At 42.0% G+C, this 23237-nt stretch overlaps 1 protein-coding gene, 1 long non-coding RNA gene and 1 pseudogene across 2 annotated transcripts; 1 reads left to right on the top strand and 2 right to left on the bottom strand.

Moving 5' to 3' along the window:
* The first annotated feature begins 156 nt into the window (after positions 1 to 156).
* Positions 157 to 15841, top strand: LOC141415082 (uncharacterized). The gene is made up of 3 exons (XR_012440111.1): positions 157 to 707; positions 1223 to 1375; positions 15600 to 15841. It is a non-coding gene; the product is annotated as an uncharacterized lncRNA (long non-coding RNA).
* Positions 4803 to 5644, bottom strand: LOC109702721 (mitochondrial import receptor subunit TOM40B pseudogene; annotated as a pseudogene).
* A 4895-nt stretch (positions 15842 to 20736) lies between the features above and the next one.
* Positions 20737 to 22923, bottom strand: Adam30 (ADAM metallopeptidase domain 30). Its single transcript, XM_020187996.2, has one exon. It carries the CDS (start codon positions 22921 to 22923, stop codon positions 20737 to 20739), a length of 2187 nt encoding a protein of 728 aa, XP_020043585.2.
* Between the last annotated feature and the right edge of the window lie 314 nt (positions 22924 to 23237).

The following is a 23237-nucleotide window of genomic DNA, read 5'->3' as shown; positions in this document are numbered from 1 at the left end:
GAGCAGGAGGCCATGCTGCTGCTTCTTCCCCTAGAAGGGGTCCCTGTAAGGCTGGGCTTCTGTGAGCTGAGTCTCAGCCATGGACAGGGGAAGTGAGCTCGTCAGATGGATGAACCTCTCGTGGGGATAACAGCGAGGGTGGGAGCAGCCCACAGTGTGCTCACGCTGTGCAGCGGCCCTTTGCTAATAAGTACTTAGTGTGCATTTTCTCATTCAGTCCTCAAAGATCCTGTCTGAGTACCGGCTCTCCTAACAGCTATTCTCCCTCTCTCCTTGCCTCAGCAGGTTCTTGCTATGCACTGGGCCTCAAACTCATGGTCCTCCTGCCTCAGCCTCCCAAGTGCTGGGACTACAGGTGTGCTCCACCACACCTCGCTACTAATTCTCTTTTTGTTCATGAAAAAGGTGCAGAGAAGATAAATAAATAACTTGCTCAAGGTCACAACACAGCAGTGTCTGCCGAGACAGAAAGCACCAAGGGTCTCTCAGATTCCAGAAAGCCCATGAGCTCGTCCTGGGTTTACAACTTGGAGACCTTTTCCTTTCCTTGGCTGGTTCTCTATCAGAAACTGTCATTTGCTTTTCAGGCAAGAATTGTCAAACCGTGTTGGCTCCCTGTTCCCCAAACCCTTGTGAGAATGCTGCTGTTTGTAAAGAGGCACCAAATTTTGAGAGTTACACCTGCTTGTGCGCTCCTGGCTGGCAAGGTAATCACATGGGGTGGAGAGGGCAGGCATAGGCACTCTGCTCTTGACACCACATGGTCAGGTCAGCAGACAACATGGAATGCCCTGGGCTTTCGAGGCCTGCAGTTCTGGGTTTTTTGCGGTACTGGGGTTTGAACCTAGGGCCTTGCACTCACTAGGCTTGTGCTGTACCACTCGAGCCACACCCCACCCAGAGGGTTGCTGTCTTTGTGAAGAACTCAGTGTCTGCCCAGGAGCTACTGACTGGAAAGGCTCACAAAGCCTTCCCACTGTCCGTGTCTTTGGCGCCCTCTAGTGGCTGGAAGACTCCATCCCCCAGGTCTCAAGTCATGATGGTCTTTCTGGGGGAAATTTTAGCCCCTTGGCAACAACTTCCCAGGCACTTCCTGGAAGTCCTTGAAGCAGAAGACTAAGCAGGTGTCCTTGCAGTAGCTGGCCCAGCCCTCCTCAGCTCAGGCCATGCCTGGATTTCTATGGGAATCAGCCTCCAAGGACCGGGTGTTCCTTATTTGTAGGTCAGCGCTGCACTGTTGACATTGATGAGTGTGTGTCCAAGCCCTGCACGAACCATGGCCTGTGCCACAACACCCAGGGCAGCTACATGTGTGAGTGTCTGCCGGGCTTCAGTGGTATGGACTGTGAGGAGGACATCGATGACTGCCTTGCCAGTGAGTATAGCTGCCAGCTCATGGGCCCTGGGGAGGGGACAGCTCTCAGGGAGACAGGGGCTGAACACAGTGGAGGTCACTGCAGCTCGTGCTGACCTCGGTCAGATCAGACATTCATGTAGTATCATAAAACTAGGACTTCTGATTCTTTTGAAGCTACTGTCTTTAGGATTCATGGCAACACGATCTCTTTCAAGTTTTCTCTGTGACATTTTAAACATTGTCAGATGCTGTGGTAGCTTTCTGATACATAAGCATACAAACCACTGCCGTTAGTCAGATCAGTCTTTTATGGAGTGTGTTGGGTGTGCAGTGCTGGGATTTGAATTCAGTCTCTAGCTTGCTAGGCAGGAGCTCTATCATGTGAGCCACATCTCAGCCTATGTGCTTTAATTGCGTCTCACATTTATGCCAACTTCAGACTGTGATCCTTCTACTTATGGCTCCCAGCATGGCTGGGATGACAAGTACATGCCACCATGCCTGGCTTTTGATTGAGGTAGGATCTCATTAACTTATTCCCTGAGCTGGCCTCTAACCACAATCCTCCTGATCTCTGCCCAGTAACCATGGATGTACCTCTAGCATTCCAGATTAGTACAGTCTTGTTTTACTGTTTTATATAGAGAGAATAACAGCCTCTAAAATACGTTCTTCTGGCTACCATTTCATGTGTTTTCCATCCCTTCACTTTCAACCTATATGTCATTAAACCTAAAGTCAGTTTTGGTAAGCAGTGTCTAGTTAGTTCTTTTTAAAAATCCATTCAGTCTCTCTATATGTCTTTTAATAAGGGGATTTTGTCCATTCCTAGTTAAGGTAATTATTGATAAGTAAGGACTTATTACATTACAATCATTTTGTTCAGAGTTTTCTGACTGTTTTATAATTACCTGCTTCATTTTCCTCTCTTCCTGTCTTTCTTTGTTATTTGATGATTTTCTTGTAGTGGTATGCTTCAATTCCTTTTACTTTGTCTTTTGTAAAGCTTTTTCATTGTGATTACCATGAGACTCACATAAAATACCTCATAGTCATAATAGTCTATTTTAAGATGATAACAATTACATATAACTACATACAAAGGCTGGAGGCATGGCTCAAGGGGTAGAGCACCTGCTTTGCAAGTGCAAAGTCTTGAGATCAAACCCCAGTACCGCAAAAAAAAAAAACAAAAAAACAAAAACTACATACAAGAGCTCCACACTTTACCTTCTTCTCTCTAACATTGTTTATTATTAGGGTCACATTTTACATCTTTTATATGTCACAAGTCAGTTATAAATTATCACAGTTATATTTTTCATTGTCTTAATTTTAAAGTGCAATTAAAAGTAATTTATACACTATTATGCATTAGAGTGGTCTGAATTTGGCTATATTCTTGTCTTTACAAGTTTCATGCTTTCAAATATTTTTATGTGGTTAGTGTTCTTTTTTTTTTTCAACTTGAAGAACATCCTTTAGCATTTTATAAGGCAGGTCTGTTTAGTCAGTCATAATTTCTTTATCTCTCCTTTATTTCTGAAAGAAAGCTAAGTATGATATTCTTGGTTGACAATTTTTTTCTTGCTTATTCTGCTGATTATGTTATGCCACTCCCTCCTGGCCTGTAAGTTTTCGGCTAAAAAATCTGGGGTAGTCCTATGGGGGCGTCTCAAAGTGTGTATAATTTTTCATTTGATAGTAGCTCATAAGTCCCATAGGATTCATCACTCTTTTTCATTATTTTTTCTTACTGCTCCTGACTGGATAATTTCAAATAACCTGTCTTTAACCTCACTAGTTCTTTCTTCTGCTTGATAGATTCTGCTGTTGAATTTCTGTACGTAATTTTTCATTGTGTTCTTCAACTCTAGAATTCACTTTGTTCTTTTTTAGCTTCTATATTTTTTCCATGCCACATTTCCAGATTTCTCATTCAGTAGAGAAGCAAAGTAGTAGCTCCCAGGCTCTGTCTAATAGCATTCCTGAGATTGAGCACATCCATCACCTTGCCACTCCAACTTCTCCAGGCTAATGCACCCTTTTAAGAGTCTTATTCACTCTTCTTTGGCATTCTTCCTTACTATTGATCTGTTTTCTTGAGTTTTCATTTGCTTTGTTGTTACAATCATTCACAGTTCCATGGCACAGTCAGTCCCTGGTTTGGTAGTCCAGAATTTATCCAGGTTCTAAGGTATATGCCTCTTCTGTTCTTGCTCATTCTTCAATGAGTTGGTTTGCTCAAAAGCAGACACTTATGCCATAGAACAGCACACTCATCTTCTAGAACTTTCTCTAGAAGGTTAAGCCCTCAGATCCTACACAGTTGAAGTTTTGACTAAGTTTCAGATTTTCTTCACACTTGGCCTTCAGAGTTCAAGGTTCAGGAAAAACAGGGCATGGTGAGAGAAGATGGTGCCAGACAGTGCCCCCTTTGGGGATCTTTGATTGTTTTGATAAATTTCTCCTACCAGGACATATTCAGACTAATATGTCCTAATGTTCAGACTTCACTGAAGGACAGTTCAGGGAATCAGGGCCTACGGACAAGACTCTTGGCTTCCTTATTTCCTTCCCTTTTCCTTGGTGACCCCTCTACTTCCTCCAAAGGTTTCTGTATGCAAGCTGATTGGTCTGTTGTCTGAGCTCGGGAACCTTAACAATGTCTACTGCTACCAAACTTCACTGTGTTCAGGGACTATCTACTATGATGCCATTGCTCCTGAGATCTGCAGTTCAGGCTCTGGCTCTCCTCCTTTCCCAGTCTACTTGGGACACACTGGACTAGAAAGGGGAAATTATTGGGACCAGAGATTAGGACCAGTAGAAAGGGAGCTCAGTGATTGCAATGAAAATCTAAGGCAAGAACTTCCTCTTCGTGAGGTCTTGGGGGAACTGGGAATTACCATTGGGACAAAGTTGTTCGGTAGAAGCACAGAGGATGGGGAAGGAGGAGAGCCTTGGGATTAAGAGGTAAAAATGCCTTCTGGGGATGGGTGGGACCTACTTTCTGAGGTCAGAGATATATCCCTTCAGCCCTACTTTCTCAGCCTTAGGAGGCTCTCAGATGGGAAAACAGGATGGGGTGCTAATCCCATGTAGACTTTTCTAATATGAAGAGACAGAAGGTAGAGCTTTCATTCAGTAGAAACCAAAGAAGGAAGTAGGGGGTGGGAATTCATCCATGCCAACCCCTTAGCTCTTCTCCACTAGCCCAGAGCCGTAAGAGCAGGTGGAAGATGGTGGCTGTTAGCAAAAGTGGGAGCCTCAAACCATGGCCTCATTAGCTGACCCTAACAGCTCCAGTTCTGAGGAGGACATGGTCCTGTCCTCCACTTTGTCCCTGAGACCTAGAGGTCACTTGTTCTTAGGCTCTGGAGAGGGGCCTACTCTCTGATTCTGGGGCACCTGACTCAGCAGTTCCAGCTGCTTTGGGACAACCTCAGCCCACGGTGATGCTGAAGCTACAATGGAATCTGCTGTGCCAGTACTGAGGAAGGTTCCAAGAGCTAGGGTCAGAGGAAGGGGGTGCATTTTCTTCTCCAGCACAGCATCTGCACACCAATTACTGTCCACCAAAACTCTAAACACCATGTTGGTCTGGGGCAACCAAAGGAGAAGGTTGCATCTTGTAACATTGTATCTGTCTCAAACTCTACTCAGAGTTGAGTCTGTCCATTTGCCCTGTGGTAATAACTTACACGCCTCCCCCATCCTATATTTAATATAGCTCCAACCCACATTCAATATAGCTACCCAATGTACAGCCGAATATTTCCCAGCCAGAGTCAAGATGGCCACCAGTGATTACCTAGCTCTCTAAGCAGCACCAGTCAATGAGAGGCTCTGCAGGAAGTAAGTGGCCATGACCACTGATTCTCACCAGATCAGGCTTTCCTAGGGTCAGAGTGACTGCGTAGTCATCTCCCTGATGCGCTCCATGATACTGCCATGGCAGAAACTTGGTCTGTTGTGGCTGAAAGTCCACCTTACCACAGAGCTGCCCTGTCAACACAAGTAGGACCTGGGCATTGAGACTGCCACTACTGCCCATAATTCCAGGTGTCTGCATAGACCACATGGAGGAGGTATCCTAGGGAGGCTAGAGCGCTCACATGTACGGTGTGGACCACTTGGAAATGGATTCTCAGAATCTTGTCGATAGCAAACTTCACTCCCTCCATCTGCACTGGGAAATCATCTTTGCATAGCCGGTTCAGCATAGCTCACAGGATTGGAAAGAGATTCCTCTCAGCAGGGGCTCTGGTGGGGCAAAGTCCCCATCAATTCCAGGCCCGGCATGTTCCTCCTTTTAGTCCAGAGGACAGAGAAGGAGTAGGGTTAGCCTAGAAAACACTTTATTGCTCATTTTCCCCCAAGAGCCCACTGCCTAAGATCAGCTCCCCATTCTCGAAACTTCCACCTGGTCCAGTTCTAGACCATTTCAAACCATCCTGGTGCTCATTTCTTTCTGGCACACTCTGGTCGTCTTGATAGGGGCAGCCATCTTGAGTATTTTTTGTGTTAAACTTCTTCCTTTGTTCATTTGTTCTTTATTTAATTCGGTGTGTTGTGAGCTTCTCTAAGCCAATGACTTTGAATTCTTTGTCAGGCAGTACATATATCTCCGTTTATTTTTTTTTTAATTTATTAGTGTATAGTATTTGTACAATGGGCTACATTGTGATATTTACATATGTGCTTGCAAGATATCTTAGTTAAACTTATCCCCTCCATTGTTCTTCCTCTTTTCCCCCTCCCCCATCTCCATTTCTTTATCATCAATTACTGGTGATTTATTTTATTCCTTCAGTCATGTCATGTTTCCCTGATTATTTGTAATCCTGTGGCCTTGAGTTGATGTTTGAATGTTTGGAGTAGTAGGTATCCAGGCTAGTCTTTTTTTTAATGGCATTGGCAAGAAATATCATTTTGAATCTACCCATCCAAAGATTATAGGCAGATTCTCTGGCAAGGCCCATGGGCAGGCTTGTTTCTGGAGTACTTTGGGTTTGCTGGCCTTGTGCTGGGATCAGAGGATACATGGGCCTAGAGCCTTGGTCTACTGGAGTGGACCCAGAGCTTGGCTTTCTTGAAGCTGACAGTTCTAGGGTCCACTGGGGTGGGCCTATAGACTAGATGACCAGCTTCTTTCCTTTCAGTTATGAGCACCAACCTGACAGTGTTCCCAACTAAAACCTGAGCCTCTGTCTCTAATCTCCTATAATACCAGAACCACACGAATATCTCTCTGCCCCAGAGATCTGTTACAACTTCACTGGATCCATTTGCAAAGCTTGTAGGTTCTGAAAATCCTACCCCCTTAGCTGCTCCCTCAGCCCAGTGGATGATACCTGCTTCTTGAAGTTCCTGTACCTCTGTTACTTTAATTTCCTTTCTTGTTTTTTTTTTTCAGTATTTCAGAACACATTTAACTAATTCCTTATATTAAATCATTTCCATCAAAATACCTAGTATAGTTTCCTTTTTTCCTAATTGAACCCTAAATAATATACCTCATTAGTGCTTAATGGTTCCTCATATCTCAGCTTAACAAATTAGTAGTAGTATTAGTATGTAACTATTTATTCTTAACTGTATTTGTGCCTGAAATCACAAAGCAGGGCTTCAGATAGCCTGGGCTAATAAGAGTATACTTTTCTGGGTGGAGGTAAAAGCTCACAGGGCTTACAAGGTGTCTGTGAGTTGCAAGCAACATCTTAGAGTTTAGCTTAGGTGGTTATGGTATTGCTAGTGATGGCTGATAGAGTGCGGAAAGCTAAATCTACTGTTAATGTTGGTGGCAGTATTAACAGAGTTAACCAGCCCAAATAACCATTGGCATGGTTCCCATTGCCCCCAATCTGACTCTGTGATGCACCTCCCTGTGAGGAGCTTACAGCCTTGTGCGTCTGGAGTAACAAGTGAATTACAGGGCCAGTGTATTTGACATTGGTAAGGATAGACCCTATCCAATATATCAAGTCTGTTTTGTGCTACAACAGAGTATCAGAGACTGGATAATTTATAATAAGCTAAAATGTATTGGCTCCCAGTTCTTTAGGCTGGGAAGTCCAAGATCAAGGGACCACATATGGCCAGGATCTTCTTGCTGTACCATTGCATGGTAGAAGGGGAAAGTGAAAAGTGAGGATAAGAGCTAGAGAAAATGGGGGTCAAACTTGTTCTTTTAAAAAGAACCCACTCTCGTGTTAGTGACGTTAATCCGTTCATGAGGGGTAACTTACTCTGAATATACTCTTAAAGTTTTGACCTTGCAACACCAAACACATATGTTTTGTGCAACACATAGTTTAAACCAAAGCACTCTGTCAGTGGCCCCCAAAAGTCACATAATCTCACATCCAAAATACATTCATTCCATTGTAGTAGTCCCAAAGTCTTAACTTGTTCTGCACCAACTCAAAACTTCAAAGTCTAGAGTTTCATCTAAATCAGATATGGGTGAGACTTAAGGCATGATTCATTCTGAGGCAAATTCCCTCAGCTACGAAGTGTGAAATTTAACAAATTATCACTTCCAAAATACAATGATGAGACAGCCATAGAACAGACATTCTCAACCCAAAAGGGGAAAACGAGACAAAAAAATAAAACAAAAGGAATAACAGGTCCCATGGAAGTCCAAAATCCAATATGGTGAGTAGGGCTAAATCTTAAAGTTGGACAAAATCCTTTTCTTTACTCCATGTTCTGCCTTCTGAGCACACTGGACAGAAAGGCCCCAAGCCTTGGGCTCTGCCAGGCACAGCCCATACAGAAGATCTCACAGCTCAAAGTCTTGTGCCTGCAGCTCCCCCAGGTTTGGGCTGCACCCCTATAGTTCTGGGGTCTTGGTGGTAACCTTGTCTCTGCAGGCCCACCAGACATTGCCCTACTGGGGAATCTCTGTGGTGGCTCCATCCCTGTAACAACTCTCTTTCCCAGGCCTATCAGAATGGTCTTTACTGTTTCTACCAGCGTTCTCACTACCACTGTCACCCAGTATGCTGTCTAGATGACTTCACTGAATTTCAAATCAGTTCAGCCCTGATCTTATTTATCTTTGAGGGCCAGTTGTCTGAAGGCCCAAAATGCCTCTGCAGATAGGCTGGCCAAGACTGATTAGGTCTAAGATGACTATCAGAGTGACCACCAGGCAACCCGCCACTTCATTATAACTCCACCTATCTGCTAAATGACACACTCAGTGCTATGACAGTGGACAATTGCCATGAAGAAGGCTGGAAAGAACCATAAACGGAGTGAAAACTTCCTCCTATCCCCAGGAAAACATGAATATTCTTCTACTTTATTAGCCCATCTCATCTAAATCACATGTGGGAGACTCAAGACATGACTCATCCAGAGGCAAATTCCCTCCAGCTGTGAATTGTGGAATTTAAGTTGTCTACTTCCAAAATACAATGATGAGACAGTCATAGAATAGATATTCCCAACCCGAAAGGGAAAAAATGAGTAACAGATCCCAAGGAAATCCCAAACCCAATATGGAGAGCAGTGTTGAGTCTTAAAGCTGGAGAAAAATTTTCTTGACTCCTCTCATTTCTTTTACTCTGTGTCTGTGACTTCCCCTCCCCTGATGCTCAAGAAGTTGACTTGTGCTCTAGAGTTTCACTCCTCTATTTTTTGGCTAGTGAGTAAACCTCTGCTGTTGACAGTCAACTTCGGTTTCATTTTTGGCTTCACAACTCTGAACAGAGAAAGATCCATTTCGGGGGTGAAAAGGGGGGGTGGGAATTATGCACGGGCAATAGTTTGTGGTGGGTATCATCACCACTTAAATAATCTCTAAGAAGTCTTAGACCCTGCACCCTTCCTTTTCTTCTAAGTGCTCATCAGAATCACCTTTATTGTTCCATTCATGGCAGGGTAAGCTTTTTTCAGTATTTGCTTCAAAATTGTTCCAGCTTCTACCTGTTTCTAGTTTCAAAGCTGCTTCCATATTTTTAGACATTTGTTACTAGCAACAATCCCACTTCTCTTGTACCATATTTTTTGAGACAGGGTCTTGCTAGGGAGACCAGGCAGCCTCGAACTTGCCATCCTCCTGCCTTTGCCTTCTAAGTGCTGGTATTACGTATGTGCACCATCACACAAAGATTGTTTCCTGTTTTTTGTTTTCTCACAGTGCTGGAGATCAAATCCAGGCCTTTGGATTTGCTAGGATGATTTCTGTCTTAGTCTATTTTGTGCTGTTATGACAGAATATCAGAGACTGGGTGATTTATAATGAATAAAAATTTACTGGTTTCTTGGTTCTGGAGCCTGGAAAGTTCCAGACTGAGGGGCTAGTATCTGTCAATGGTCTTCTTACTGCATCATTCCATGGTCAAAGGACAAAGAGAAGGCAAGAACTAGAAAAAGAGGGGGCCATTTTTATACGGAACCCACTCTTAAAGATAGCAAACCAACTTCCATAGTAACAACATTAATACATTCATGAAAGCAGAGTCTTCGGGACCTAAGTACAGGTCTCACCCTCATTGTCTCTGGGTTGGGTCCCCTGTTTTCAGCACTCGCTTTTTTGAAGGATTCATTCAAGCCATAGCATATATGTGCATATGCAGGTGTATGCACACACACACACACACCCCACATCCTATTGGTTATGTTTCCTTAAAGAACCCTGGGTAATACTGGCCTCTTTGCCAGTTCTGGTGTGGCTCTTTCCCTTTATAAACTCCTTCCAAGCCCTAGACCAATGCCTAGATATTTAGTATACAAGAAAATCCCTAATGACTATGTATAAATGCCTTCTGATAAGTCAAGTTCTTTATCAGTTATTCCCATTTTCAGTCTTATGATACCCAAATGTTCTGAAATTTCATGTACTTGTTGGTATAAGAGGTAGGGATGCTTATCCCATAGTTCTGCTGGGGTATCTTTCAGGAAGTTTACCTGATTCAGTGGTTTGATTAGTTTGGTGGTTTTTGCCTTCTCTGTTTTGTTTTGTGTGAACTATGGTGTGGTGAATCCAGATGCAGGGAGTAGAGGCTAGTTCAATTCGATTCTAAAACATTAAATAGGCCACATTTTTTAGTTATGGAACTATGAACTCTGAGTGATAATGGTGGGTCAAGGTAAGCTTGTCAGTTGTAACAAATGTACCACTTTGTGGAGATGTTAATAATTAATAATAATGCATGGCAGGGAAGGCGGAGTACAGGAAGTGTCTATACCTTCCACTCAGTTTTTCTGTGAACTTAAAGCTTCTCTAGAAATAGTAAAATCTAATATCATATTTTTTAAAATTAGATTTTATGTGTTTCTTCCTTTCTTGCAAAAATCTTAAGCTAGAAACCTCTCTTATATAAGAAATTCTAGTCCTTGGATTTCCACTTTCTTCTACACATGGTGGTTGAGAAAGCCTCAAATTAACTCCCAACTATCTATGGAAATCTTTGTCTTTGAAGGTTGACTTTAGAGCAGTAGACTTCTTAAAGCATGACGTGAGGCTCGGCTGATTAGAACCCTGGGTTAGGGTTTTAGGTGCAATTACAAATGAGAAAAAAATAGTTACAAATGGGAACAATAACAAAAATGTCTTGAGCCTAACTAACTTTATGTCAGATATTGCTCTGACATTTGCTCTTCCTGAAAACCTATAAGAAAAAAAAACCTGCTTATTATTTTCCTTTTATAGGTGAAGAAAAGTAGACATAGGCGAATTCGGTAACTTGCTTAGGGTTCAATCAACAGGTGGCAGAGTTAGAATTTAAGTCTAGGAAGTCTGATTATAGGCACTGTACATGCTTACTTTGGGACAAATTCTGCCCCAGATGTGACTTTGCTCATATTTACTCCAGCTTCACTGGGGATGAATGGCTGTGATTCTGGCTGAGGGAATTCCAGGTCCCACTGCCCTATATCATCTAAAACCATTCCTTTGCCAATTTTCTGGTCACGTCCAAGAGTCAACTAATAGTTTGTTCTATTTCCCCTGTTTCTTCTCCAGTGTTGTCAACATCAGAAAATGTCTTTTCAGTCCACCTCACTCTAATTTGAAACACTGGAGATAATCTTGGCTCTTTTCTCACTCATTCTCTGTATCTATTATATCAAAACATCTGTGAATTTTCTTCTTAAGTTCTTGAGTCTTCCCATTGTGTTAGTCAGCCTTTCATCATGGAGACAAATATTTTCCATAAACAAAAGAGGAAAATTTTATTTTGGCTCATGGTTTAGCCAGTTGGCTGGTTCCATCACCAGGTAAAGTAGAACATTGGGGGTAGGGGGCAATCCATTTTGTCACTGTGACAAAATACCTGAGAATATCAGTTTAAGAGAAGAAAGGTTTCTTCTGGCTGGAGTTTCAGAGGTTTTAGTCCATGATTGCTTGGCTCTGTGGCCGTGGCTGCTCACCTCATGGCAGCAGGGAAGCAGAGAGACAGAGAGGAAGGGGCAAGGGATAAGATATACCTACCCTTTAGTCTTATTTAAAGGCACACCCTCCAGACCCCACTTCCTACAACTAGGCCCCACCTTCCACAGTTTCTACCACCTCCCAATAGTCCATTCAATCATAAATCCATCAATGGATTAATCCATTGATGAGCTCATAGCCCTTATGATCAAATCACGTGTCAATATTACCACCAGCTAGGGACCAAGCCTTCACCACATGAGCCTTTTGGAGGGACACTCTGTATCCAAACCGTAACAACTGTATTGCCAACATCTTAATCTAAGTCACTGTGACCCATGACCAAGGGCTACTAATTAGTTGCTTGAGCCCCTATAATAAATTTAAAATTCTTATAAAAGTTAATTTTAAAATACAAGTTACAAAGTGAACAACTGGAAAGGATATAGATAGGTAGTGAATGTATTTTTTGAGAAGTTAAAGGAAAAAGGAATGTTTTGGATGAGAAAGGATTTTGTAAAGAAGGGTTTTCCTAAAGATTGTTTCAAATAGGAGGGATAAAGAGAAGCCATCAAAGGGTTTAGTATGTTATATGAAGGTCTGAGTAAGTTTTAAAAGTGTATAATAAAAAGCTTCGGCATGTGATAAAGTTAAAGTTCACTGTAATCTAAGAGTTGCCTAAAAGATTTTTAGGGTCTTGTCAAACTAAAATAAAATTCTCTATGTCTATAAAATAACAAGGTTATCTTAATATTGTTCTGCTCTGAGTAACATCTACAAAAAACTGTTACAGAGAAAGATTTTATCAAAGAAATTGTGTTTTCTGCTGATCTTGTCAAGCTTTAAGTACTACTAAATCAGAGTTCATTTACATATTTGCTTATGTGTCTTAAATGACCACCTTGTAACAGTGTTATGTTATACTTTATCTAAATATGGTACAAACATTTACAAAGTTAAAAGTGTCAATTTATATAAAATAATGAGCTAAAGGTCTCTTTTATCCAAGAGTGTTACATATAAATTCTGACAGCCCCTGCCTCCCACAGGTCACCTACCTAGGTGTGGCCTTAAAGGGACAGAGTCACTCCCTGAGTCATAAATGCGTCAACCCAATCTTCTGTTTCCCAACCCCCATACCATAAGACAGCTTATACCTTTCTTGGGAGTTACAGGATTTTGCAGAATTTAGAACCCTAGGTATGCAGTCCCTTAGCAGACACCTTTTTATGCTCCTCCTAATATTCCTATTTGGGTCTTAAATAATGTATGGCCACTCATTTCTCTTAGGAAACTTGCCTCCAACAGACTCTGCTCCTCTGGCTGACTACCTGCCTTACCTTAACCTTCTCAGGGAACTTCTCAGAAAGCATGCAGACCAGATCCTGCCCCACCCTATAACAATTTCTGTTAAACCAGGGGATCTTGTTCTCTTAAAGGATCTTCTACCCTCTCCATTGGGACTGTGGTGGACCAGCCCTCATCTGGTCATTCTCATGATACCCACTGCCTGACACCTGTCAGGCTCAATGAGATCCCCCAATGGCAGCACCTCTCAAGGAACAGTTAAAAAAAATGGACAAGGAAATTGGAGGACTCTTGAAATTATCTAGGGAACGACATTTCACAGTGGTTCTCCTGGCCAATGCCCATCCTGATGCCTGTGTTCTTGCTCTCCTATTCTTAAGCTTCCTTCCTTGTATCACACTGCATGTCTGCTATTGCTAATCAAAAATTTAACCAGTTGTACCTCCAGGCATATCCAAAACTGTCCAGAGGACTGCTATGAGGCCCCCACCAGGACACAGGAGCCTGAGGATCCTGCCCCATACAATGCCCCCCGCCAGCAGAAAGCAGCTAAAGAGACAAATGCTTCACCCCAATTCCTGATCCTCAGTCCCTACCCTCATCATTATTAAAGAAAAAATGGGGGAATGATAGCACAATAATGTCACCATTTATAAATTGGTGGCCATTTTATCTTCAGACCTCATTTGAGAAACTCCCAAGGACAGCCCCGCCCTTAACAGAAATTCTCACACTTTAAGACAGCCCCACCCCTACCAGAGACTACTGCACATGCGCTAATTTCCTTAACCTCCCCCTTCTATAAAAGCCATGCCTGGCCCAGAATCTGTGCTGCGCCATATTTCCCCGGCCAGCCTGGCAGTTTGGACCTGCCATTAAACTTTGCTCTATGGACCTAAGACTTTTCTTGTGAGCTTTCTTTGTGAGCAGCGTTTTTCCTAACACATACAATATTTGTCTTTCTGAGTCTGGCTTACTTTTTTAACACAGTGATCTTTAGTTTCACTACAAATTCACTTTCCTACCAATGATGTGATTTCTTTTTTCTTTATGATTGAATAAAACTCCATTGTGTATATATATATATAAATACACAATGTATATATATATATATACACATATATTATATATGCATATATTGTATATATTGTATATATACAATGTATATATATATAATATATATATATATGCATAATTTTCTTTACCTGTTCATCTGTCGCTGGACACCTAGACTGATTCCATGTGACAGTTTGACTGTCGTGAGTTGTGCTGCAGTAAACATGGGTGTACAGTTTCTCTTGTGTACTGACTTACGTGCTTTTAGTTTTGTGGGGAACCCCTCCAGCTCTTTGTTTCATGATCTTCTGTGTTGTTCATTTTGCTTCCATTTCATTAATTTCTGCCCTGGTCTTTATTATTTCTTTCCATGTACTAATTTTGAGTTTGGCTTGTTCTTGTTTTTCTAAGACCTTGGGGTATATGGTTAGGTATTTATTTGACATCTTTTTGATTTTTCAATGTACACACTCATAGCTATAAACTTCCCACTTTGAACTTCCTTTGCTGTATTCAAGAAGTTCTGGTAAGTTTACTTTCATTTGTGCTTGATTCCTATAATTTCTTTCTTATTTTTGTGGTGTTGGGGTTTGAACTCTGCCTTGCAAGTAGAGCACTTGCTCAAGTGCTCTACTACTTGAGCAATACCCAGTTCTTTTGTAGCTTTTTTTTTCAGATAGGTTCTCACTTTTTGGTCCAGGACTGGCCTCAGACTGTGAGCTGCCTGTCTAAATCTTGCACATAGCTGGATTATAGGAATGTAACACCACACCAAGCTTATTTGTTGAGATGGGATCTTATTAACTTTTTGCCAAAGTTGGCCACAAATTGTGATCCTTCCAATCTCCACCTCCTGTGTAGCTGGGATAACAGGTGTGAGCCACCATGCCTGACTTTATTCTAGGAAATTCTTAATTTCCTCCCTGATTTTTTCAGTGACCTACTGATAATTCAAAAGTGTACTTTTCAACCTCCATGCCTCAGAACAGGAAAACAAACAGCACTGAGAACAGCACTGGAGGGACATCCAGGGAAATCTAGCATTCTGCCTGCAGTTCTCAATGCTTTCAGATCCTGCCCCACAGTAAACCACCCTGAGAGAAGGAGGAGGCTGCAGAAGTCATCCAATCTGCTGTACCTGGGCTCCTAGCTGATAACCTTACCTGGCAGCAGACCACACACAGCAGGGAGGCAGTGCTGGAAGCTGAGAAATCCATTGCCCCGGGCTCAGACTCAGAGCTCTTATCTCTATGGTAATACTCAGGTGACAGGACTCCCTCTTTCTGACAAACAACACACCAAACCCAAAAGTCACAAATTTAAAGGACATGTTCTTACAAATGTTTGTCTTCTGCTGATCTGGATATGGAAAGGAGGAAATAAGGAAAAAAATTTTAGCTTCCTCTCTCAACCAGGCACTACAGATAGAGATCTGGGAGAGCTGAACTTTGGTAAGAATTCTTATCTTTTTCTTCTGCCTTCTACCAGTTCTCCAGGATGTCATCTGTAAGCCCCAGAGGAGTGGAGTGGCCAAGAATCTCCTAGATGCCTTCCCAGAAGCTGTTGAGGAGGAGATATAATCTCTCCTCAACCTTCATAAATCCTCAGCTGGACAGATCTCTGTAACAGAAGACATATCAGCAAGAGAAAACATATAACTTTATTAATGCATTTAGTGCACATCATATGGAAGAAACCTCCATGAAAGGTAACTTAAGGAGCTTAGAAATATGACTTAAATAGCAGTGTTTGTCAAAGGAACATGTTTTGGTTCCCGTTAGTGACATGACCGTTCAATAAGGGAGTGTCTTTTAATAAATGATGCTGATAACTCAATAGCAAAAAAAAAAAAAAAAAAAAAAAAACCCAAAGAACCATTTTAAAAGTGGGCAAAGGCACTTTTGAAAGAAAATATACTAGTGATCAACAGGCATAAGAAAAAACATCCATAACATGTAGTCATCAGGGAAATGCAAATTAGAACCACAGTGAGAGATCATTCCATACCAATTAGAATTGCTGTTATCAAAAAGACAAAAATAAGTAACAAATACTGGTGAAAATATGGAGAAAAGGGCACTCCTATACACTGTTTGTGAGAATGTAAATTAGTATGACCATTATAGAAAGTGGTATGAAAGTCCTCAAAAAATTGAAAATAGAATTATTATGTAATCCGGCAATTCCTCTTTTGGGTATATACCCAAAGGAAATGAAGTCAATGTGTTGAAGAGACATCTGCACTTCCATGTTTATTGGAGCTTTGTTCAATAGCCAAGATATGGAAACAACTTATAAGTCCATGAACAGATGGCTAAAAACTTGTAGTATATACAATGGAATATCATGCAATTTTTAAAAAGGAGATACTGCCATTTGTGACACCATGGATAAACTTGGATGCCAAGATATTATACTAAGTGAAATAAGTGAGACAGAAAATATTGCATGATTGCACATATATGTGGAAGCTAAAAAAAAGGTGTAATACAAGAAACAGAGAGTAGAGTGGTGGCTGCCAGAGGTGGAGACAGGGAGGAAATTGGGATATGCAAGTCAAATAGTCCAGAGACCTAAGGCACAGCAAGACTATAGTTAATAATATTGTACTGCATAATTTAAAATGTTGAGAGTAGACTTTAAGTGCTCTTGCCACATACAAAAAAAAGAGGGAAATATGCAGGGTAAAGAATATGTTAAATTATTTACCAAACCCATTTTACTGTACATATGCATATCAAAACATTGCATTGTAAACCTTACATTTGTACAATAAAAAACAAAGGGATAAAAAAAGTGGAGAACAATGTGTAAAAGTCAGAATCAAATAGTAATAAAACTAAAGAAAAGCCATATTTGCCAATATTGGGAAGAGATGATCTTGACTCTATATCTCTTGGGTCACAAAACTAGTCAATAAAAATGATTCTAAAATACTTTAAAATGGAACCTAATTACATGCAAGGAAATATAATTCCTTATATGATGTTTTCTTCTTTGGATAAAATATTAAGAAGTAGGAATTAATAAAAAACATAGGAAACAGCAAAAGTAAAAATTTTAAGAAAGAGGCCTATGAAAAATTTCAAATTATTCATTAAAATGGGAAAAGCTACTTAAGATAAAACAAAATCCAGTAAATATACAAAAATGAAATCAAAAGCCAGGCGCCAGTGGCTCACCCTATAATCCTAGCTACTCAGAAGGCAGAGATCAGGAAGACTGAGGTTCAAAGCCAGTCTGGGCAAATAGTTCGCAAGACCCTATCTCAAAAAAACCCTTCACAAAAAAGGGCTGATGGAGTGGCTAAAGGTATAGGCCCTGAGTCCAAGCCTCAGTATTGAAAAAATGAAAATGAAATCAAAGGTGAGAACTTATGAGGTCCTATTTATAAGAGGAGCAGTAGTAAGAAGAATATGGATATATTTGAAACTTACTGAAGTCACTGAGTTTGAAAAAAAAGTGGTAGGAAAACTAGATATCCTACAAAAACATGAAGCTGAACCCGTACGTCATACAATCAGCAAAAGTTGACTCAAAAATGGATTAAAGACCTAAGCATAAGGCCTGAAACTACACACACTCTACTCTCAGTAGAAAATGGGGAAGTTTCATGACAACAGATTTGGAAACTGGATTTCTTGGATATAACACTTAAGAACACAAGCAACAAAATTGCATTGCATCAATTATTAAATGCTTTTGTACAACAAAACACAAAATTAACCAACTGAGGGCAATCTACAGAAAAATAATTTCAAATCATGTAACTGCATATAGGGTTAACAGCTAATTATTCAATAATAAAAAAACAAACAACCCGATTAAAAAATGAACTGATACGAATCCACATTTGCCCAATGAAGATGCACCAAATGGCTGATAAACATAGGAAAAGATTCCTAATACCCATAATCATGAAAAAAGATATGCAAATAAAAACAGCATTTTCATACCACCACTTCACACCATTAGAAGACTCTTATCTAAGGACTTGAAACTTCCAGTGTTGGGGAGGATGGAGACAAAGTGGAGCCCTTGTGCAATGCTAGTGGCAGTATAAAAGGATGCAACTGCTGTGGAAAAAACATAATACAGTTTCAAAAAAATTAAGACAATTACCATAAGATCTAACAATTCCACTTCTGAAAATATATTTCAAATAATTGAAAGCAGGCAGGAATAAATATTTGTGTGCCCATGTTCCCAGCCATGGGCTAGTCACAATAAAAAAAAAGATAGAAGCACCCAAATGTGAATGACTTCCTTTTGTGTCAAACAAAAGGAAGTAAACAGATACACTGAAATATCATTCAGCCTGGTGAAGGAAGGAAATTCTAACACGTGGTTAAAGCAGAACTCTGAGACTAGGGACCACTGAAATAAAAGGGTTTATTGAGCTATTACAGATGTTAGCCAGATTGGGGGGTGGGGGACAACAAGTTTCTGCAGCGTCCAGCAGAAAGGCTGGACAGCAATTGGAAGAGTATCCTTTGTACTTAAGCCAAAAGCATTTTTATAGCCAAAATTTAGAGAAGGAAAGCATAAATTGTTTCCATGGAACCTACATTGGCTATAGATAAGAAGAGCAGGGTAACAGGAAACGGGGAACATTTTGGGATCGGAGGACAGTCCATAGAAATACTTGTTGCTTCAGATAGGTTGAGGTTGGAAGCAGGAGTCAATGGCACCTGGCAATGGGCCATGTACGGTGTGGGTCATGGTTTTAACACACATTAAGGAAACGTGGAATAGTCCTTTCTTGGTTTGTCCTGTAGCTGTTCTTCAGTAAATTAACTTTCCTTATTTTTCCTCCCCTTTGTTCTCTAGTCCTTGTAACTAAAGGTAGAACATCTCAGAAATATTCTCTTATCAACATATCAACATAGATGAACCCTGAAGGCATTGTGCTAAGTGAAATAAGCCAGTCACTAAAGGACAAATTCTGTATGATTTCACTATATGAGATATCTAAAATAACAGATTCATAGAAACAGAAAGTAGAATGGCGATTGCCAAGGGTTGGGGGAGGGAAGAATGGAGAATTGTTCAATGGGTATAGAGTGTCAGTTTTGTTAGATGAAAAGAATCCTGGAGGTTATTTACACACAGTGTAAATATACTTCACACTGAAAAAATTAATTTCCCAGTGTAATAATCTTCCTCTTTAAATTTTATTCCTAAATTATTATATAAAGTTATATATCAAGTTAAATAATGGCATTATTTATTTCTGTATAAACCTGTCAGGCTATTTAGCCTTGCTATGATTCAGTTTCCGTTTGGAAAAAAACAATAATGGTTACTTCACACAGTTCCTTTCAGTAGTATATAAACCGACACATATGGAGCTCTTGGAATATTGGGGGGGGGCATAGTAAACTCTCAGTAGTGTTATGTATGCAGCTGTGACTTAATGTCTTTGACTTTTTAGGACATTTTCTGGTCATGGCCAAGCTTAATACATGTTTGGAATTGTGATCATCACAAAATCCAAGTTATCTTGATTTTTCTCCCATAAGTGAAAATAGACCCAAATAGCCAGGTGGACTGGCATTTGCTGTGAGCCTCCCCACCTGTACCTTGAACTATGTGGCCAAGGAGGAGGAGACAGTGGCTAAGGTACATGGGCCTGCAGTGCTGTCTGGAGAGGAAGAGGGGTAACAGCCCCATGAGAACAGAAGGAAGACCAGCCTCAAACAAGACCCAATAACTGGGACTGACCAGTGTCAAACAATACCCAACAACTGGGGCTGGCTCAGGTCTGGAGAGATGATCTGCTCTTTGAACATAAGATGTGGTACCAACTCTTTGTGGGGTGCCGGCCAGCCTTCCTCTCTTCCGACCAAAAGCACCTTGTGAAGTGGAGAGAGGAGTTGGAGGCAGAGACATGGAGATCCCTTCATCCCCAAGGAATGTCTTTCATCCCCTTCCTCTGTTACTTGGGAGCGTGGCACACTAAGGCCAGGTATCCCTCATCACGCACTCACAAAGACCTGCCCAGGCAAGCCACTACTCCAAATAGAACTCTAACAATTTTGCCCCAGACACTGCGAAGGATTGTCACCACCTCTAGACTGTGGAGTGATGCAGGCCATGTGAAGTCACCCCAAATACGGAGTCGGAGACCACACATTTACAGAGCCACAGTGACCCCCAGAGAGAGACCAGGGTGGAGAAAGTGCTCACTGAAGGGACTGCCCTTGTAATGCATGCTTTTCATTTATAAAATGTGTTGTCACGGGGTGCAGGTATGGGCACTGGTACTGGGCAAGCTGAGGGAGGCAGAGGGAAAGGCTGACCATTCCTCCTTCTCTGGGATTCAAAAACAGGGCTGGACTTTGAAACCACAGTAGTACCATGAAAATGGCCACTGCCAGAGACACCAAAACCTGGTCACAAACTGAAGGGCAGATGAACACTAGGGAAATAAATATGCACTCGTTTGCTTCCGAAACAAGATCATTTATTTGCTGATCTAAATGCCTGGGAAATATATGTAAAAAAGTGCTGGGAGAAGGATGAAGAATTATGTGGATAAGTGACCAGCATGTTAGATAAATGTGCCCATGGCATTGAATGACTGAGGATTGCCTGCTTACGTTAAAGGTTTCTTGACACTCTTCTATGTGTTCCCGTCTGGTGGTCTTTTCTGGGTATGACATAAACACTTTACTATCATTTGCCTGAAAAACACAAAAATCACTGAAATTCCGAATAAAATAAGGCGCAACAGCGAAATGAACACAATCCTTATTGATGAAGGCACCACCTTCTTTATGGGTGCAGGGGGCCCACTGTCACTGCTGCCACCATACCCTGTCTCCTCACAGAATGGAGGGGCCCAGCCATACATGCAGTGGCAATTCTTTTTAGTGTTGCACACGCCTCGGTTGTTGCACTTTGCAGGCAAACAGTCAAACTGCAGGACTGATTTATTGACACAAGTTCTGTTAACACACACCCGGTTCTCTCCGCAAGAGGTGCCATCGTTAATCACACCTATGTCAGGTATCGCCATGGGCTGCATGGAAAAATGGTAGCCTGTGCCCCAGCACTTGAGGTTTTCATCCTTCAGATAGGTGGAAATTAAAGTAGTGTGCTCTGGCATGTCAGGGATGGTTTTGACATTTATACACTGCAGCCTGCCACAGATGGCATTTCCCTGAGTACACTTTTGATATGTGGTAGCATCTGTAATCTCACAGTTACCATACTGATCACCCACTAAATTAACTACATCATAGCAACGATTAGGTGCCTCCTTGGCATCGGGTCCAAAAATGCTTTGGCACTGCATATATCTTGATCGGCACCCCTTCCGGAAACAAAGACCTTTGTACTTGCAAGGGGTTCCATCTTGCTTGTAAGTGTCCTCTGGGCAGAAGCCTGAGGTCCCATTGCAGTACTCTGCAAGGTCACACTCATTTTCTTCCTGTCTACACACATATCCAGATGGAAGAAAGCGACATTCACGGCAGCAAAGCCCAATGCTACAGTTGACCCCATGTTTCAATTTACAGTCTATTCCACAACACCGGTCTTTTAGACAGTCTGCTAGTGAACCACAATCACATTCTTCATCATCTTCCACAATTTTGTTTCCACATTTCTTATCCACAAAACCCAGCCCTGGGATGTCATTTAGACACTTTGCTTTTACAGATACAAATTTAAAATAATAGACATAACTACAGTTACTAAAGCCAGCACGTCCTGTGCCCATGATGCAGCTCCGCCTGCCCCTGCACTGGCAGTACTGTTCATCATGTATCATTCCCACCGAATGGCCCAGTTCATGGGCAGTCCACGTGGCGGGCCCAAGGAGATTCAGACTGGGAAAGATGCTTGCTGATCCAGCGTGGTCCAGATCACAAACTCTTCCAAAGGACCATGCAACTGCATCCTTATATGTTCTGGTAACATATAAATGAGCCCAATCTGATGGAAATCGACGATTTAGGTGTCTTCCTCTATATAGTACAAATTGGCCTAAAACTTCAGCTAAAGTGGGATATCCAACAAATACTCTGTTATAATTTGTCCATACTTCAAGAGCTTTTAGGTGTATCCTCAAACTGACATCTTCATAGTAGGTGTCTATAATTGCAGCCAAAAGAATGGCATCATTTACTACTTGAGTAAGATTTCTTTGTGAAAACATAAATCTACTTTGATCAACGACCATGACCAATTCCATATACTTCGGGTGTTTATAGGATAATAGATAGTCCCTTGCCCTAGCCATGTCCTGCTCCTGGGCCATTTGATCTACTTCTTCATCAGTCAAACCACAAGTCTGATTGCTCAATTGCTCTTTCTTTAGGAGATACACAACATGTTCAAAACTGGAAGAGGTCTTGAGCGGCTCAATTTGGTAATATTTGGCATCCAGGTTCACTATGCCTCGGAGACCCCCCATGCACGTAGTTAGCGTAGCTCCAGAGTCCTGGGACCCTTCCACGGAGCCCACGTAGCTGCAATCCTTGGGAAGGTAAGGGTAATCTTCCAGCAGCTCGCCCTGGTCTGTGAAGGAGAAAACACTCAGATGTCGGGGCAACAGAGACTGCTTGGGCCACAGGTGTAGGATGTGCTTCTTGCCTTTTATCCTCAGGACGTAGGACAAGGGGCTGACTGCTCCTTGCTTCCCTCCCCTGAAGCTCAGCTCCGCCGGGATGGTGATTTCATAGGAGTCAAACCCCCAGTCGGGATGAAAGAGAATTTCGTCGTCTTCGCCAAGAGATCCGCGGACAAGGAGCATTGCCAGGACCAGCACGGGGAGCTGGGAGAGGAAGGTCGGCAGGGCGCCCATGGTCCGTCCCCTGACGGGTCTGCTCCTCCTTGGGAGCGGCGAGCGTCAGATGTCCATGGACCGTGGTGCCAAGTGCAGCGCTCAGGCCGCAGGTTTGGGGCCTGGGCTCCCAGCGCCGGGCCAGCGACTTCCCGAGGGCGCGCGTCCTGCCCAACGCACCGGCGCGATTGTTCTCCGGGTGGTTCGTTGAGCTCGCGCCTGGACTGGAGGAAAAGGTGCGCGAGAAAGAAAGAAGCGGGTCCACTGAGTGTGGCATGGAGGGGACAGAGACAGTTGGAGATGGAGACAGCAGAGAAACAGAAGAGCAGAAGACG

This window comes from Castor canadensis, chromosome 12, assembly GCF_047511655.1.
Source record: "Castor canadensis chromosome 12, mCasCan1.hap1v2, whole genome shotgun sequence".
NCBI lineage: Eukaryota > Metazoa > Chordata > Mammalia > Rodentia > Castoridae > Castor > Castor canadensis.
The sequence above is the reverse complement of the archived record's forward strand: the minus strand, read 5'-3'. Positions and strand labels throughout refer to the sequence as shown.

What these genes read in the sequence shown, in the direction of transcription:
- Adam30 (XM_020187996.2), bottom strand. Translation starts at nt 22,923, where the DNA reads ATGGGCGCCCTGCCGACCTTCCTCTCCCAGCTCCCCGTGCTGGTCCTG.